This window comes from Protopterus annectens, chromosome 4.part1, assembly GCF_019279795.1.
Source record: "Protopterus annectens isolate FY-2018-M chromosome 4.part1, PAN1.0, whole genome shotgun sequence".
NCBI lineage: Eukaryota > Metazoa > Chordata > Ceratodontiformes > Protopteridae > Protopterus > Protopterus annectens.
The window spans coordinates 443827661-443847258 of record NC_056734.1 but is presented as its reverse complement, the minus strand read 5'-3'; the positions used below and the strand labels follow the sequence as shown (position 1 = coordinate 443847258).

At 38.7% G+C, this 19598-nt stretch overlaps 1 protein-coding gene across 7 annotated transcripts in view; it reads left to right on the top strand.

Annotated features, from left to right (window-relative positions):
* The window catches only part of DOCK10 (dedicator of cytokinesis 10), a 2344342-nt gene that overhangs the window by 1723597 nt on the left and 601147 nt on the right, over window positions 1-19598 (top strand). For all 7 annotated transcript variants that reach the window (XM_044070265.1, XM_044070268.1, XM_044070269.1 and 4 more), the window contains exon 27: window positions 9721-9792. In XM_044070265.1, coding sequence (XP_043926200.1) covers window positions 9721-9792 — 72 coding nt within the window. The remainder of the gene's footprint in view (window positions 1-9720; window positions 9793-19598) is intronic.

Sequence of the window (19598 nt, the reverse complement as noted above, 5' to 3'; positions counted from 1 at the left end):
TAACTTTAAAAGTAAAGAAATATAGTTTGAAAAAAACATCTGAGTAAAAAGAGAATAATACCGTAAAAGTGTCAGTACTGCAGATTTCAATGCAGTAAAGCAATTAATGCTTCTATCCTTTTTCATCTGTAAGCTGTGTACAAGGGACCTAAAGCTCCATGTATTACAAGGAATATAATTAGGTCTCTCTCGCAAGGTTAATTTCTCAACACATTAACAAACTGATTACTGTTGGCTACCTGATTACAATCCTCTAAGTTATATCATGGAATTAAATAATTATGCCATATGAGTTCTGTTTGCCCCATAATGCCATAATTTTAACCTATTTAGAAGAGGTTTGAAATCAGCAAATGTCACCATTATGAACGCTAGCTAGATTTTTCAAATAGGCAACAGTGTTCTCTCTTGCCTTTAGTTTGAGTTTCTGTGTAAACTCTAAAGCTGTATCTGGCAGATAAAAGTGATTTGAGAAATGGGGTCTATATTACGTTATCGAATCCCGATAACATCGAACACCATAACACCGACACACAAAGCCCTAAACCGCAAATTTTCAAATCTCGAACCATCATAGACGGCTAACACCAAGACATGCTACATATTACATAACCAAACATAATAAATAAAATACATGCATACAAAATCCAAACCCTACTTCTAGCACTCAACTAAACCTTACATACATTACTATCTATGCACTTACCTTAACCCGCACCCCAACCCTAAGGTCCATAACTATCACACACTTACCCTACAGACATATACCCAAACAAAACAAATAATCCACACACATGCAGTAAACAAAACCCTACTTCTAACCCTACACTAAACATACATTACTTATCTATGCATTTACCTTAACCCGCACCCTAACCCTAAGATATGTAACTATCACACACTTACCTAACGAAGCAATACCACAGATGGGCCAACCATCACACTTCGACATTTCACGTTTTGTGGTTTTGTACGTTCACCGTTACCGTAGTTCGCGCTTTACGTGTTGGTCTTCTGGTGTTCGATATTACCGGGTTTCAGTAATGTAATATAGACCCGAGAAATGGTAGCCTTGTTGGAGCTTACTATTGTACAGGTATGCAGTAGAAAAATGTAGCAAAAATGGAGATGAGAAGACCACAGCATAAACCCAATGATTTATTACGAACAAAAAGGAACAAACAGGTACCAGCAGTAAGCGCTTTCACATCAAACAGATGCTTCTTCAGACTTCATTCAAAAAGAACATCAACCCCATATAAATATATTATCTCATCAAGTTAATTAAGCAATCAATCAATCAATTTACTATTTTTAAAAACATAGTACTCTAAAACAAACTAAATTTAAAAATAATAAAAATAAAGCTACTTAAATCTTTTAGCAGCAAGGAATGGTTTTATAGACTCCCTTTCGTTGAGTCCAGGAGATTTGTCAGCTTGTAACCTAACTATCCAATATAGTTCTTTCTGTTCAGTGACATTTTTCTTATCTCCCAGCCTCAGACCACAATCTATACAACATATAACCAGAAATTGAAATGTATGTGCTTTATTCATCCTTACATGCTTAGCTAACGCACTTCTTTCAACATCCTCATTACGAATAGCCGAGAGATGTTCCCTAACTCTACCATGAAGGGACCTATTCGTCATACCTACATAAAATGAATGACAATCATTACAAACTGCCAAATATATCAAGTCATTAGCAGTGCATATAGCATTAACTCTAAATTCATATCTAACACCAGTATTAGGATGTATAAAAATATTGTCTATACTTAATACTCTACATATATTGCGCTTCCCACATGACCTTAAACAAGGTTTCTCCACTTGCTTATTTTGGGGAAACTGTTTATTCGAATTACACAACAATCTCTTCAAGTTCTTTTTGTTCTTATATCTAAAGTGGGGTTTATCACTCACTATCTCTTTAACTTGTGCATCAGATTCCAAAATGAACCAGTTCCGTTTCACAACGTCCCTAACTATATCAATATTACTAGAATATTGCAAACTTAAAGAAGCCCTGCTCATATTGTAATTACTTTTTTAAATATTTTTACATGTGTCCTTAACCTCCAACATAGTATTACTCATATATGGTTTAGGTTTTGTACTTCTTAAATTTTCAACCTGTCTAAGATTATGGTTTATTTTTTTCAGTGTATACCTACGCTCAACCAACTCATTTCTAAAGGTATCCAAATTACTCTGAAAAACTGTATCATCAGTATTTAACCTAGATATGTGCATGCCTTGTCCCTTTATTATATTTTTATATACATGAGACGGATGCATACTGTCTCTAGATAAAATGTTATTTCTTCGACAAGATTTCCTGTGCATAGTAGTGGAAAAAACACCATCATGATATTTCATAATAACTACATCAAGAAAGTCTATCATAATTTTGGAGGCTTTCAGTGAAAATTTTAGAAAACCTGTACTTTCATGCAAATACTCTACAAATTCCATCAAATGCTCATAGGATCCAGTCCAAATTAAAAAAGATCATCTACAAAACGTTTATATAAATAAATATATGCATTATAAGTACTATTCATTGAAATTGCCTTCTCCTTCCATTGTGCTAGCACAATATTTGCAAAACTATTTACACACGGTGTACCCATTGCCACGCCAACTTGCTGTAAATAGTATTTCCCTTTGAATAACATTACATTATTCTCCAAGATGATTTCAAGTAACATACATATTAAATCTATTTGTGTCACATCATAGGGGCTCTTATTTCCTAAGTATGTTTTTACTGCCTCTATGCCATAAGCATGAGGTATAACTGTAAATAAAGAACTTACATCCAAAGTTACCAACCGACTTTTCTTTCAATATATGTTGATTGTTCAAAGTAGTGAGAGATAAATCACATAACAGTTGTTTACTGTCTCTCAATACATGGTTAGATTTTTCAACAGGAGGTCTAAGATATTTCTCAACAAAAACTTATAATGAGTGGGTAACCCACCCTCTACCAGATACAATCGGTCTGAGTGGTGGGTTACCCAGATCTTTATGTAGTTTAGACTGACCTTGAATCAAAGGTATAAATCAGATGAGAAACCAAAAAATAATCCAACAATGACTTAGATATAATATGGCTTAAAAAACAGTCATTCAACGTACTAAAAACATGACTACAAATCAGATCAATGTGTGATAATGTTAATTCCTTATATACCTGTACATCATTCAACAATTTCTTCATTTCATTCATATAATACACTGTATCTAGTATCACAATACCCCCTCCCTTATCAGCTGGTCGGATACATATGGATTCATCATCCTGCATTGCATGCAAAGCTTTATATTCATTTGCTGTTAAATTGTAAAATTTTCCTTTCATATTTCTTTCACCATTCATAAATATGGAGGTTAAGTCATTTTCACATATATTACAAAATGTTTCCAAAGTTGCGTTCAACTCTGGTACAAATGTACTAGGTTTTTTAAAATTATTAACAGAGCTATCAGAGCCAAACATAGTTTTTAACATCACATTATGTGCAAAAGTTTTTATATCCAAAATAGTATCCACATACTTTGTATCAGACGATGGTATAATTGTTAGTCCGCGTTGAAGCAAAGTTTGTTCACACAACGTTAGTGGACATTTAGATAAGTTAAATACCAGCGTGTTCAAGTCTCTTTCTGTTCCCACATCCTCTTTATCGTACGATTCAGGGCTCTTTCCTGTGAGGGCAGCCTTCGCTTCCTTCCTCGACTCACTGACTGGCCTCTCCTGAGCCATTCCAATTTAAGAATAGGTAAAGGGGGGGACAAAGAATCTACTGAATGTTGTATTATGGTTGGTACCAGCTCCTTTCTTTGTACAACAAGTTCTGGTGTATGGGACTCTTTTAACACTGCAGGAGTCACCATAAAGTTGTCAGAGCTATTAATAACCAGTCCATCAATAGAATGATTAGTCACAACAGCTACATTCACTGGAGTATTTTTTGATTTATCCATCAACTTAGAATTAGGTAGATCCTTATCAGTAACAGATAGTTCTTTGTTGTTAGAAACATGTGTTGTTAGAAATGTGTTATAGATTCAGCATTATTCTCATAGCATCTGGGCCAAGTGAACACATTCCCAGCCCGGAAATCTATTAAGTCTCTATCAATTTTTTTCTTTTTTTGACCTATTAGCTGTTGTTCAAAGAAATTGACACTATCACAGAGTCTGTTAATGGCTCTATCAAATACTGATGCAGGAACAAAATTAGTAAAAATGTCACTGAACAGAAAGAACTATATTGGATAGTTAGGGTTACAAGCTGGCAAATCTCCTGGACTCAACGAAAGGGCGTCTATAAAACCATTACTCGCTGCTAAAAGATTTAAGTAGCTTTATTTTTATTATTTTAAAATTTAGTTTGTTTTAGAGTACTATGTTTTTAAAAATAGTAAATTGATTGATTGTTTAATTAACTTGATTAGATAATATATTTATATGGGTTTGATGTTCTTTTTGAATGAAGTCTGAAGAAGCATCTGTTTGATATGAAAGCGCTTACTGCTGGTACCTGTTTGTTCCTTTTTGTTCGTAATAAATCGCTGGGTTTATGCTGTAGTCTTCTCATCTCCATTTTTGCTACATTTTTCTACTGCTCAACTTGTTTTGGAGAAGGTGAAGTTCATCCATAGTGGCTGCATTTGTTGTTCTCTTCATTTACCTATTACTGTACAGGTATGCAAGGAAACAACAATATCCTGTTATTCTCCTTTTACTGCTGCAGAAATACGTTTGTAGCTGAACTGGACAGAATTGAAAGAAACTGATGGCAGCATACGAGATCTTCCTCATTCCTTAATTTCTTAATGCCATATCATCAAGATAGCTTAAACCACACAAACACTGGACTACTATTCTTTTTTTACAAATTTGGATCACCTTTTGGGAGACTCAAAAGGTATATAATTTGTCAGTTCTGTGCCAGGCATGAGTAAGATGAAGAATAATGGATGAGCCAGGCATGGATAAGATGAAGAATAATGGATGTGCCTGGCATGGGTAAGATAAAGAATAATGGATGTGCCAGCCATGGGTAAGATGAAGAATAATGGATGATCAAGTTGGCATTGTAGATTCACATCACAACATATTCCCCCTACCCCTGGAACAAACTTCCATTACACGTGAAGTGAAACCCTTGACACATTCAACATAAACATAGATAATTGGATGGGTAACTACAAATTCCAAATTGATTTATCCTGTACTGTCCTCCTTGAGGTGCTAGATAGAACTTTTGAATGTGGGTTATTGGCCTGACTTGTAATGGTCTACAGACTGATTGCCTAATGTTTGCCTCTGAACCTTTGAGAGTGAAAGCAGCCAGCTAACAAATTTGCCTTTAATGCTGTCGCAATACCTTGAGGCATAGGTCTCAACCTCTTAAGAGGCCAGTGTGGAACACAGACCCTAACAATGTGTGACAAATGGTCAAAATGTGGAACACCCTATTTTCGCACTGCGCAAAAATGTGCCTTTGCCATGGAGCATGATAGAACATCTTTAAAATTCAATAAGACACTTCTCAGATCCAAAACCTTTATCTGCAGTACCATAACCGCACCATAAATAAATGAAACAGCATTTTACAAAAATAAAAATCAAATTTCCTACATTTCCTACACAGACATTACAAGTCACACAAATTATTTTAGTTAGACCAAGTTAAATAGCATCCTGTCATATGTCAGATGTAGACTTATTGCCATGGAGCATGGTACTTAACAAATGCACTTGCAACACACACACACACACACACACACACACACACACACACACACACACCAAAACTACCTGAATTTTACATACACCACTTTAGATGTGTTCTACCCCAGTCCTACTGCCAGTTCTGGGCCTGGCAAAGGTGCCTAAAAAGGATACTTAAAACCAGGGCCCTCTGTACTTTTGCAAAAATGTGCTATTTAAGACATCATGCCTTAGAACAGTTATGACCAAAGAATGCACAATCAAGTTACACTCTAAAGGTCTACCAGAAAACAAAAACCAAATACTTTAAATCATCTCATTACTATAAATAACTCACTTCTGACATCCATCCTGACATACCTCTCAACCTCTTAGTGCAAGAAATCTGGACAAAGCCCTGCCCTGCTAGGGAGACAAGCAGCACAAAAACAGAGACTCTTTAAATATTGCTCTGATAAACTTAAAATAATGCTCTCATAAACTCTTGGCATACAGTTTCTGCAAAAAAATGGCTTTTATTTTCAGAAATGTACTAGGGGACAAGCACAAACAGACACTAAATATTGTTCTTATAAACTTAGAAAGTTGCTAGAATAACAGGACCTGACGGCATACAGTTAATGCAAAAAATAGCAATTATTTTCAAAGATGTCCGATGGGGACAAGCAGCACAAACAGAGACACTTTAAATATTGCTCTTATAAATGTAGAAAGTTGCTAGAATAACAAGGACCTGACTTGGCATATAGTTTCTCTAAAATGGCACACAGACACTTTAAATATTGTTGTTAGAAACTTACAAAGTTGCTAGAACAGGACCTAACTTGGCATACAGTTTCTCTAAAAAATGGCAATTACATTTACAGATGCACTAGTGGGACAAGCAGCACAAACACAGAGACACTTTAAATATTCCTCTTATAAAACTCAGAAAGTTGCGTAATTAATGGTTTCAGATGTACTAGGGGGACAAGCAGCCCAGAGATACTAAATATTGCTCTTATAAATTTAGAAAATTGCTACAATAACAGGATCTGTGCTAGCATACCAGTTTTAAGGATAGGGAAATACTTGCCTAACCATTAACCTTAACCATTAACATTGACCTTAACCATTACAGCTAAAACAGTCACTTACCTCTACCTATGTAAACAGCACGGCACAAACGATGATCCAGCAGGCAGCAAAATTAATATCACCCTTCTGACCGGTCTCACTCCACCAAAGCAGCAGCAAGCATGGTCCCTGAACCTCAAGTCCATTCAGCTCACTAACTCCTCTCCTAGCAGGCTGGCTTCCAAGTCCCGATGTCTTCACCACAGCCGCTCCTTCCTTTTCCCCGATGCCGACGTTCCCGGTCTTCAGAGTTCTTCCTTCCAAGTTGTTGTTGCAAGCAACTTGCAAAAAGTAAAATCACTGATTCCTGGAAGCCTTTTCAAGCCATTATTTTGGCATGAAAAGGCATCCTGGAACGCGATTGGCCTGTATTGAGGAGCTCTCATTGGTTCCCGTCCCCCTGAGAAGCTTACTTGATTGGCTCATAGACCGCATTCATGATTGGCTGTAAATGCGGTCTACGAGCCAATCAAAAACTGTGGAGCACAGCCAATGCTGTGTAATGTGGAAGGGCAGCACAGTTATGCATTGGTTTGTATATCGCAATGCCGATTGGCAGTAATTGCGGTATACAAACCAATCAAAATTTGTGTAGCGGAGCCACAGCTGTTCAATGCGGAACAGCGGAACAGTGGCTTTGCTCGTCATTAAATGCGGAGCAGTTCGCATAATCCGGAGCACTTGGATGCTCAGCCTTGAGGTGGGGATTAGAGTATGGAAATTTAGTACTGCCCAGTAATAGGTGTTTACTGGCCCGACTATTACATTGCCGTTTAGTGTATCTGTTATTGTATCTTAGGTTGTATGAATGACAAAGTCTATTTGGGGAAGGAACATAATGCAGTAGATTTTGCTGAATTGTAACTTGCTGATCCTTGCTAGTTTAGTAGTCTGGAACTGCTGAGTGCTAAATATAGATCTCCCATTCAGATATTAAGTTAATATATATATTTTTTTATTTTATTTAACATTTTGTTAACCGGGAAAGTCCGACTAGGACAGAGCCTATTTTCAGCGGATGCCCAGGGAGAAATACTCCAAACGCATGTCTTTGGATAGGCAAATGTGAATGCATGCTTAGCTCAGGAAAACATAATTAATATTGACTGATACTTAGATAAAGACTAGTTGGACTGCGGTGGTGGTGCTGCGGTAGTGTTGTCACCTCATAGTAAGACGTTGTCCTGTTCGATTCTCAGCTAGAGCGTCTTCTGTGTGGAGACATGCATGAATGGGCGTACTTTCGTTGAAGGTTGTGTGTCAGGCCCGGCAACTCGGCATGTAAAAATCTGCTGCCAATCATTAGCCGGGAAAAGCCAAAAGACACAACAACAACTTAGATAAAGACTAGTTGCTGAGCTGGAACTGCCCACTAGTTAAAAATTCATTGTTCCACATCACTTTCATTTTGTCAGTGATGTGATCCTATAGGCTTCAGCTTCTGAAAAAGTCTATAAAAATTAGTTAACATTTAGTTTTGCCTTCATTCAGTCTGCTGCATCAAAACCATAGGAGAAAAATACCAAAAGAAACTAAACAGAGTTGTGGAAGGTAAGAGAGTGATAGATGTCTTATCCCTAAGAAATGCCAAGTTACATTCATGGTATCTTATAACAAAAAATGGTGTAGGGTAAATGGCTTGCTATGATGCTGAAACGGAATGATAAGAGATGAACAATAGATGATAGGTTCTAATACAACATGTCAATGATGACAGTGAGGTAAACGCACTTAAGGAAAAATAGTAATTCCTGGAACTAACACAGTTATTGCATAGAGAGAAAAAAGAATATTAATAACATTCCGTAGAAAGTCATTACATGCCAAGTTAGATATGCAGCAGAAAAGCATGGCTATACAGTGTAAGAGGATAAAGCCCTGACTACAACCGAGTCGATGCAAATTCAATTAGCTGGTTGGGTGCAGGAAGGCTTTGATACAGAAGGGTAGGAGTGAGCACAAAATACCAGTTCACCTACCTTGGAGAGAAGGGAGTAGTTGTCTGGTGGCTGTTTTGCCAAATACAAGTGGAGGCCAGCAGATAATACAGAGACAAGTGGATACATGAGCTTGGCTTACCAATTCACTGATAGCACCCCCTCATTAACATATGAGTGGGAGCATATAGATATAGGGGTTGAGCATAGTATGCCCTTAAGGTCATGCAGGTGCCCACATCAGCCACCAAAGGGGAAGGTTAAGGATTATATAGGAAACCCCCTGATGGCTGCCTGAATGACAGCCTCTTTGATTGTCTTTTACCCTATAAGAATCAATTAGCTGAATATTGAAAGGCCTATCACTGATAGGTGTCAAGAGATAAAAAAAAAAAATCATTAAAATAGCTATGCTGTATAGTACATAAATTGAATAAAGTGTTTAAATGAGCTCACCGTGTAACATTTGCCATGAACTTCTATGATTCTACATTACTGCTTAAGAAGAAAATAATTTTCAATACCAATGTGGGGAAACAGAATACTGAAAGCATAATCAAAATAGTGGATACTAAAATAATATATAAATACAAGCTATTGATAAATATGTATTATAGTTATTATTGGTCTTATTATTAAAGGTCATAAAAAGACATCAGTGCTAAATAAATATTACTGCCTCCTTATGAAAGTTTGATACCAGATGAAGATCTGTCAGTAAAAAGAAATAAAGGTCACATAACGAATGGTTTTATGTTATTCCTCAGTAGATCTAAAAGCATTTATCTCTGAAAATGCACAGTTTTAATGCCTATGATGTTTTGCATAAATGTATGTTGTCTTCAGTCATGCACAGTTTTAAGAAAAAAATATATGTAGCACCAAATTAATGCTGTTTCCTTTTTCTCTAGCACTTCCGGTTCTTTTTTGAAATTATCATAAAGTCAATGGCACAGCATCTGGTTGATATGGATAAACTGCAGGTAGGTATGACATAAAATCTGCATGGGAAATGCAAACAGGCTGTTGTTAAATGATAAGCCAATATGTGGTATTACACATAGTGTTTGCAAAATGAATGTGGGATACATACTGGATATTTAAATAAACAAGAAGAGCAGCAATGTTTATTTATTTATTTTATTTTACATTTGGTTACTGGGAAAGTCTGGCTGGACACAAGTCCTTTTTCAGCAGAAGTCTGGGGAGAAAAGCTCCAATTTAGCAAACAGCTAATGGTATACAATATGATGAAGGATAGTCATAATTTATACATGCATACTAATACATACATTTACAAATAAGGATGGAAGCATCATGATACAAGAAGTGAGAGGACATGTAGAACCTCTCGAATATATGTCAGAGAGGTATAGGGTAAACCGGTTTATTATGAATGAGATACCACCGTATGTATTATACAAAATCTTGTTATCTACACAAGGTAGAGCAGTGTTCCCTGCATATATATATATATATATATATATATATATATATATATATATATAGATAGATAGATAGATATTCTACCATTCCAGCATGGAGACTATGTTTTGTGTTCTTGTCTTCATTAGCTGTTTCGTTAAGTTTATAGTAAAACATTACTGCTTGAAGAATCCTTGAAGTGTGCTACAGTAGGAGAAAATGATCTCTGCATCACTCTTTTGATGAGCTTCCTCTTTACTATAAACAACTTAGTAAAAAATTATAAGACATAAAAAAACTAAAGTCTTCAGTGTGTAATACCTTAAAACTCTTGGAGTGGAGGCCCATGGGATATATGTAAACAACCCACTAAGGACATACCAGTGTTTCAGCTACGTGGCTCCTGAACACCTATAATGTTTTAATTTTACCTTTTTAAGTCTTTAGTGGCACATTTAGACCAATAATGCCAAACCCCTGTAGCTGTGGACATACCATGTTTTACTCTTTTTCTGAGCTTATCAATACAGAAAAAGTGGATTGTTTGGACACGCTTTAGAAACACAGAGCTTAAAAAGAAGCCTGATGTCCACAGCAACAGTTTGCTAGTTTCACATTTTGTAACTGGTTGTACTTGTAACTTTCTTTCTTTTTTTTTCTTACTTTTATCATATACAGATCATTATCTGACTTTTCCAGTCGTTACCCCTTCCCCACAACTGAACCCCCATCCTTTACAGTCCAATTCTTTCCTCCTTGTTCCCTGTCTCCAGTGACACAAGGCAAGGGAGCTGAGAGCTGAGGATCACAACCACCATCCAGCAGGGAGTAAGAGATTTTCTGTAAATTTCTAACTCTGCCATGCACTTAGTTGTGCTTAACATAGAGAAGGTACATCTTTCCACAAACATGCTGTGCTCATCTAAAATGAGACACACTCCTTGGTAAATGTAGACTACATTTTACATACAGGGTGCATATCTGAGGTCTTCTCCCAGGTGTTGCTGTTGTAGTAAGACATATGCCAGCCACTTTCCAGAGGATAGATGAGTCAGTCTAGACCTTTCATTCCTATCTGTACAAACCTGGTACCTCGACGGGGTATATATCAGTTTGTCAAAGGTTCAGTTCTGTGAACCTTTCTTCATCAACATGAAACCACCGAATGTTCAGTTCTGCGAACGTTCACATCCTCAAAAGATTTAAGTAGGGAAAGGAAGCAGTTGGCCAACAACACAAATCTGCTCTTTTCCCCACTGAAGTGTGATCTGGTAGTTGGTATATATAGTTATGGTGGTGTAGGGGATGAATTTGATATACTGTGGTGTGTGTTCCGGTGTAGTGTTGGTCAAGTGCTTCCTTTCCCTGGTGAAATATTTTTTCACTGTGAATGTTCACAAAACTAAACATGTTATGTTGTCCTATCTCACCTTCATTCTTACTGGTTGGGTTTGGAGCCAATCCTTGGCACCGACTTAGCCACATACTATAGCTCGAAGTCTTGCACTTGGCTCGTAGCCGAATGCCTATCCCATCATGCAGTGTGTGATTCCCCAGATCTCTTTTGCCACTTAACAAAATCGGAGGCTCTTCTTCTTGGCCATGGCTATGTTTTTGAAAAAATTGTATATCTTGTATTTTTCTTAACTGATGTTGTCCTACACTTAGTTATAGGCGATTTATATAGTTTTCTTTCTGCTGTGGCTGTTTATTTTTTACATTACCATGATTGATGCTTAGTTGGCCATTGCCTTTAGTCGCAGGCCTATTTTCTTCTTTTCTGTCCTGTCGGAAATCTTTAGTGAAGTCCATTTTTTTAGTGTGTGTATTCTTTATTAGTGATTCTTGGCATGTTTGAGTTAGAGAGCCAAGTGCCCATTTAAATTAGAGGGCTTAGCTAATTTTTGTTCCCTTAGCTGTTTTTTTCATTTAGTAGCAGTGCTAGGTCCGTTTAAGTTTGAAGGCCTAGCGCCCGTTTAACTTAGAGGGCAGAGCTACTTTCCTTTATATATACTTTTATTTATATATATATATATATATATATATATATATATATATATATATATATATATAAAATAGATATGATGTGAGTTTATATTCTTATAGAGAGCTACTAGGCTTCACATATTACGTGTGTTTTTCAGCTTATAATGGTTCCTGAAATTAGTGCTTTCAATTTATAGTGTTTGTAGTTTGTGCTTCCTTCTCATAATGTCTAAGGAAGGTAGAAAGAAGGAACCAAAGCCATCTGGCTTTAAAAAGTGTCACAAATGTTCACAAAAAATGTCTCTAACTAATGGTCATAGCATTTGTGTTTATTGTTTGGGGGACATTCACCTGCAGGAGTCATGCACCTTCTGTCATTCTTTCAGTTCACAAGTTTTGCAAGAGAGAATGAATAAGTTGATAGTCAGAGGGCTTCTAAAACCTCCATTCTCTGAAGCTTTACAAAGCCAGAGTACCTCCTCTAAGCTTAAGTCCCCTTCTTCAAGAAGTGACTAACCTTCAAAGAGGCCTTCTTCTTCTTCCTCCTCATCTGGTCATTCGGAACCACCAGAGAAAATATTAAAAATTTCTTCAGACAAATCACTCTCTTCTGCTCCATAGAATTCGAAACTGAGAGAGATCTTGGAATTGGACAAGTCAAGCCCTTTGGCTCCACAACTTTTGGAGCTGAGAGAGAGACTAGCTTTTGGAGCTGGTCCACTGAGTTATTACTGGTCTCCCCTACCTTAAGATCTCCCATATTGGAGAGATCTCACTCACCTACCCTTTCCTCCAGGTCCTCTAGAAGCTTATCAGATGATGATGTGGATAGGGTGGTACACAGACTTCTGATGTCGCCAGCGCTGGCTAAATTATTTTCAGCTCTGACCCAACTGGTTCCAGAGCCAGTTAAGACTCTCTCTCATCCACATCAATCCCTCCTCCGAGCCAAGCTGGATCTTCGGAGCCAGACTGCCAGGTACTGTTTGCTGTAGAATCTTTAGTACCGAGACCCATCCAGGAGATTGTGGAACCATTGTCTGCTCTGATACCCTCGGTGCCTTCCAGGGTGTCTAGGAGCTGAAGCTCTCCAGTCAGTTCAGGGGGGATGCTCAGACCCAAGTCTCCTCAGTTCTGAGTTTACCTGTTGGGGCTTTGGCACGGGTGAACTCGGCTCCTACATTGGGCTCTGAACCGGTCTCATTGGAGCCGGGGATTCCTTCTACTTCTATGGAACTGGGGGCATCCTTGGAGCTGGGGGGACCTGCTTTCAAGCTGATGAGCAGTGTGTTGTCCCCGCCTACAGCTCTACACAAGAGTACTGGTAGTCTTCCCCCTAAGGCACCGGCATCTGTCTGTCTCAACACCATCCCATCCTCAGGACAGTGAGACTCAGGACCTCAGCTAGCCCCATTGAGTGAGTCCCACTCTCCCAAAACCTCTCCAGAATACCCTACTTAGGATGTTCATTGGAAGAAAACATGCCAGAAGAAGCATCTGGACTCACCAGATGAGTCAGTCACCTCAGACACTGACATCAAGGAGTCAGAAGGGTCCCCATGGTCACCCTCTGAAGATATCTCCTTTGCAGATATCTCAGAAATCCTGAAACAGAGAGGCAGCTGGAAGCCCATCAACATTTCTGATGCATAGTTGATGTACCTGAAGGCCTTTGGATCTCAACCTTCAGCCTCTTGGGTCTCTCCACCTTTTGATGAACTAATGGAATTGGTTAGTCAAAAGGAGTGGGAGTCACCAGACACTTTGGAACCAGTCCCTAGAAGACCAAATAAATTTATAACAGCTCCAGCAGAAAAAATAATTTCTTACTAAAGACATTCCTGTAGATGCTATGGTGGTGGCGGCAGCCACCAAGAAGGAACTCAGTGAAATGTCCTCATCTGTCCATCCACTGAACAAGGAGTCTCGAATGATGGACAGATATGGGAACCGTATTTTCTCATCAGGACTTTTACCCTTAGATCACTAAACTACCTTATGCACTTCAATAGGCTACAAAGAGATCTCCTGAAGGGGTTAGGAGATACTATCCAAGGTTCACTAGTTGCAGGGGTTTTAAACAAAGTGACCTCTCAGCTATCCACCTTAAATTTCATAGTTAACTCCTCCATGAGGCTGATTTCCTATGCAGTGGATGGAGCAAGCAGGGCAGTGGCTTCAGGAGTTTCCCTAAGGAGACAGTCCTAGATGTGCTTGTATAACTTTGCAGAACCTTTTAAGTCTACCTTTGTCAATGCCCCTTTCAATGGTTCCTCACTCTTTGGACCAAAAGTCAAAGACACACTCACCAGATGTGATCAGGAAGGAAAAACTCTCTCTGCCATTGGAGTGCATTTTTCTGTCCCTTCCAGACCCTATCCTAAGGGTCAGAAGGGTGGAAAATGTGGTTCAAGAAATCCCAGGGAGTTTTTCAGGACACATGAGGTGAAGCCTTCCCCAGGGGCAGAGGGGGAGGCAATAATGGTAGACGCCATCCACAAGGTAGAGGGGGTCTGCAAAATCAGGGTGACTGTAATTCCTTTTGCAGCCAACCTTTCCAGCACTCCTGAAAGGAGGCCCATCTGTCCTACTCTGGAGGCAGTCGGGGGGCAATTATCTTTGTACCCAGAAGCCTGGTGAGATATCACAAGAGACAAGTGGGTACAAAGTATAATATCCAGAGGTTATTCCTTTCCCTTTTCCCTTCCTGTCCCACAACTCCAAAGGATCCCAGACGTTCCACCCAATCTAAGGGAACAGGCAACTATAGAGATTCAAAAGTTGCTAGACAAAAGAGTCATCCAAGAAGTCCCCACAGACCAAATAGGATTCGGAACTTACTTAAGATTCTTTTTAGTGCCAAAAAGAACAGGGGACTGGAGACCCATATTGAATCTCAGCAAACTAAACAAATCCGTAAAGAAGTCCAAGTTCCAAATGGTAACATTGCAATCAGTTCTTACCTTTTTAGGGAAAGATGATTGGATGTGCTCAATAGACCTCTAAGATGCCTACTACCACATAAAAATGGATAGACCATCAAGGAGTCAATTATGCTTCTGGCTGGGAGCCAGTCATTACCAATTTTGAGCTCTGCCCTTTGGTCTAACTACAGCCCCCAGAGTGTTCATTAAATGCATGGCAGTAGTCACAGCTCACTTGAGATGTCTAGGAATCCAGGTGTTTCCATATCTAGACGACTGGCTCCTGACTGCCACCACCAAGCATCTACTACAAGAGTCAAGAGACCAAACCTTACAAATTTGTTCTCAGTTAGGGATAACAATAAACTTAGGAAAATCTACCTTGTTGCCTTGTCAGCATATTACCTTTATAGCAGCAGAATTAGACACTGTCTGTATGATGGCAAAGTTACCTGCAGAAAGAGTTTTTGTACTCAGACAACAAATTACCGATCTCCTGCCAAAGACAAAAGTAACAAGTGAAAACAGTCCTGAAAGTTCTAGGAACGATGGCATCAACGATAACCCTAGTTCCGTTAGCCAGGATGCACATGAGAATTCTTCAGTGGCTTCTCTTTTCTCAGTGGTCCTTACAAGAACCTCCCATGTCTCACCAGATCAGAATTACAGAGTCATGCAAGAAGGATCCAAGATGATGGCTCCTTTCCAGTCGTGTCACTTTAGATTGACCCTTTACTCCACAACAACCTCTGGCAACAGTGACCATGGATGCCTCCCAGATAGGGTGGTCCAAGGCACATGGCAGGAACATGAGACCCATTTGCATATCAGTGTTCTAGGGATGAGAGCAGTGCTCTTGGGGTTGCAAGCACTTCAGGACTCTCTTCCACTAGGAACAATTGCAATTCAGTCAGACAATTTGTCGATGGTTTGGTACATAAACCACCAAGGAGGAATCAAGTCTTACCCTTTTTGCCGAGAGGCTCTTAGAGTATGGCAATGGGAAATCTCTTCCCATCGCTTTCTGAAAGCAATGCAGATCCCGGGGAAGTCCAGTGTAATAGCTGACAGGCTGAGCAGAGCAATTTTGATGTCTCATGAGTGGTCCCTAATGAAAGAGATAATGGAAAGGATATTCTGGAAATGGGGCCAGCCTTGCTGTGACCTATTTGCCACTCCCATGAATGCCAAATGCAGCAGCTATTTTGCCCTAACCCCCCCCCCTCCAGGGGAGTCACCCAGGGATGTTTTTGTTCATGATTGGCCCTCGGGACTACTTTATGCATTTCCCCATTTCCCAATACCACAAGTCATTCAGAAAGTGTACTTATTGGGAAGCAGAATAATTTTATCACTCCATACTGGCCTAGTCAGATTTGGTTTCCCTTCCTCCAGCTACATCTTCAGGAGGAACCGTGGACTCTGGACCTAGTTCCAGACCTTCTGATTCATATGTCAAGAATGCTCCACCCCTCCTTCCAAACCCCCAATTTGACAGCATGGCTGCTCCAGTTCCCAACTTAGTCAGGCTTCACAATTTTACGCCAGTAGTTAAACACATCCTGGTATCCTCGCACAAGGCTACAACTAGTAAGCTATACTCTAGCAAATGGAAAAGGTTCTCACTCTGGGCACAAAGTAAAAACACTGACCCCTTTTCTGCCCCGATCACTTCTATTCTTGAGATCCTATCAGAGCTTTTTCAACAAGATTCAGTGCCAGCTACTATCAAGGTGCAATTAGCTGCAATCTCAAATTTTCATATAGGTGACTGAACTTCGAACTTGATGTCACGATGTCACATAGATTATGTAAAGCTTTCATAAAAGGTACCTGCTTATTAAGACCCCCTCCCCCATTAAAGAACCACTCTTGCCATGAGACTTGAATTTTGTTCTAACATATCTGACCTTGTCCCCTTTTGAACCCTCATGATCTTGTGACCTGAAATTTCTGTCTTGGAAGACAATTTTCTTAGTTGCTGTACCTCTGCAAGAAGAGTTTCTGAACTGCAAGCTTTATCAATCAGACCTCCTTATTTAATCTTCCATAAGGATAGGGTTTCTCTCCAGACAAACCCATCATTTTTACTTAAGATATGTTCACAAAATAATTTAAATCTATCTATTGAGCTGCCAGTATTTTTCCCTAATCATGACAACAAGGCAGAATACAAGCTACACCAGTTAGATGTGCATAAACAACTTCACTTCTATCTACATAGAACCAAAGATTTCAGGAAGTCTGATCAATTCTTTGTTTCCTTTTCAGAAGTCAAACAAACGCATGCCAGTCTCTAAAGTTTCACTCTCTATTTACCTTTATTTACAATTGTAGTAACAGACAACTACCATTCAAAGTCAAGGATCACTCTACTAGGGCCTTGGCAACATCATCTGCTTATCTAGCTAAACTATCAATGGACAGTATTTGTGCTGCTTCCACATGGGCAAGACCTCACACCTTTATCACTCATTGTAAAGTGGATTTGGCCTCCAGGGACAGGGCCTCCTTTAGTTCCACTGTGTTGAAAAGTGTACTCCCATGAGCCACCCAGGGAATATGGTGCTAGGGATGCCGTCCCAACTAGTAAGAATGAAGGCAAGATAGGACAACATAACATAAAGAAGTTATGTACTCACCAAAACATTCCATGTTTGTTGTCCATCTCACTATTCATTCTTACAATCCCTCCCTCCTCCCCCTGCCTAAGGCTTCTAGAGAACCTGGAGGATTTTTTTCCTTGGACAAGAAGCTCCTCTGGCTTTCTTCCCTTTTAAGTATCCCTTATTATAGGACTAGTGTACACATATGACTATGGTTAGCAGCAAACAAGATCTGGGGAAATCACACATTGCATGATGGGATAGGTGTTCAGCCACGAGCCAAGTGAAAGACTTTGAGCTATAGTATGCGGCCCAGTCAGAGCCAAGGATCAGCTCCAAACCCAACCAGTAAGAATAAATGGCAAGATGGACAACAAACATGGAACGTTATGGTGAGTACATAACTTTTTTATTTCATGGTTTCGGGTTGATGAAGAAAGGTTCGTGGAAGTGAACCTTCCACAAGTTGATATAGACCCATCTCCAGGACCTAAATCTTTAATCAAATGCAAGTCATCTTGGGCATAGCTATATTCCATTGATCTGGCTTTACCTGTATTTTTTAATCTTTCTAGAAAAATATGCCTTTCTTGTTGACTTCAACAGAAATCCTACATTAACATTTGCCTACAGATTTGGTGTCATATGACACAATTTCTTAAGGCTCATCAGTTATCTGTTATTTAAAGTCATCACTGTAAGAAACGGTGCTAGGTTTTGCATTATAGCTGCTAATGCAAGTGGATTATATCATTTGCAGATTTACTTGTACAACCAGTTGTTCGCCCTTCCTAGTTTAGTCCACTGTCAAGTTAGGTCATCGCTTTAATAAATTTAATAAAAATATGAGTACCACATATAATATGATGAGGAAAAATTTCTGTACTCGGGATCACTAAAGCATTATACTGTGACAGGAACCATATTGCTCAATCTCTTAGTACTAGAATGGGGGACAAAGGTCCAAAATTAGTGACAGGGTTTAAATATCACTCTTATCAACTTAGAAAGTTGCTAGAATAATAGGTTTTGCACTAGCATACATTTCCTGAAGAATATGAAGTCTAAATTTCAAATGTATGTCAATATTTAAGGACTGCAGTCCTCCATGATTGTCAGAAGACCACACATTTTATGATGGACAGTGCAAAAATATGCAGCAAAATTCTAATCTAGAAATTCTGTGAAATTCTGTGCAGTCACTAGTTATAAGACACTGAAGCATAGATAAAGAAGGTTATTGCTTCTTTTACAAGAAAAGGAAGGCTAAAGAATGGAAAGATAAGTGGTCTGACCTTAATATCTTGCTAAATATATAATGATAGAGCCATCAAATGTTTCAATATCCTAAGAAATATTATGAAATATAGTAAAGTCAGCCCATGGAAGACTTAAATATGAAGTTTTGTTATAGAACTCTTAAATATTCTTGTGAAGAAAGTACAACAATGTCCTATTCTCTCTACTCCCCATTAAAGACAGTGGCCAAAGACTACAATGCATCTCAGCCAGAATTTTATTGCCATGTATATTGTTACAAACAACAGACTTATTTATTACAATCCATTTTATAGGTTGCTTACTAAAAATAATCAATCAGGTTGTTTAAAAAAAACAATAACGCATCATTTAATTAAACATAGACAACATCTCTTTCCAGCATAAATTTTAACACAGTTGATTAATTCTGGTGATGTGAGTATGGTTTGATTTTCTCATGAACCTATCAGTTTGGTTCCTCTTCTAGTTATCTGTGACTCTGTATTTTTGCCAAGTTACATCTATAATCTGACAACATGGATAAACCACAAATTATCCGTAATGGGCATGTGGGCATAACGGACCCCC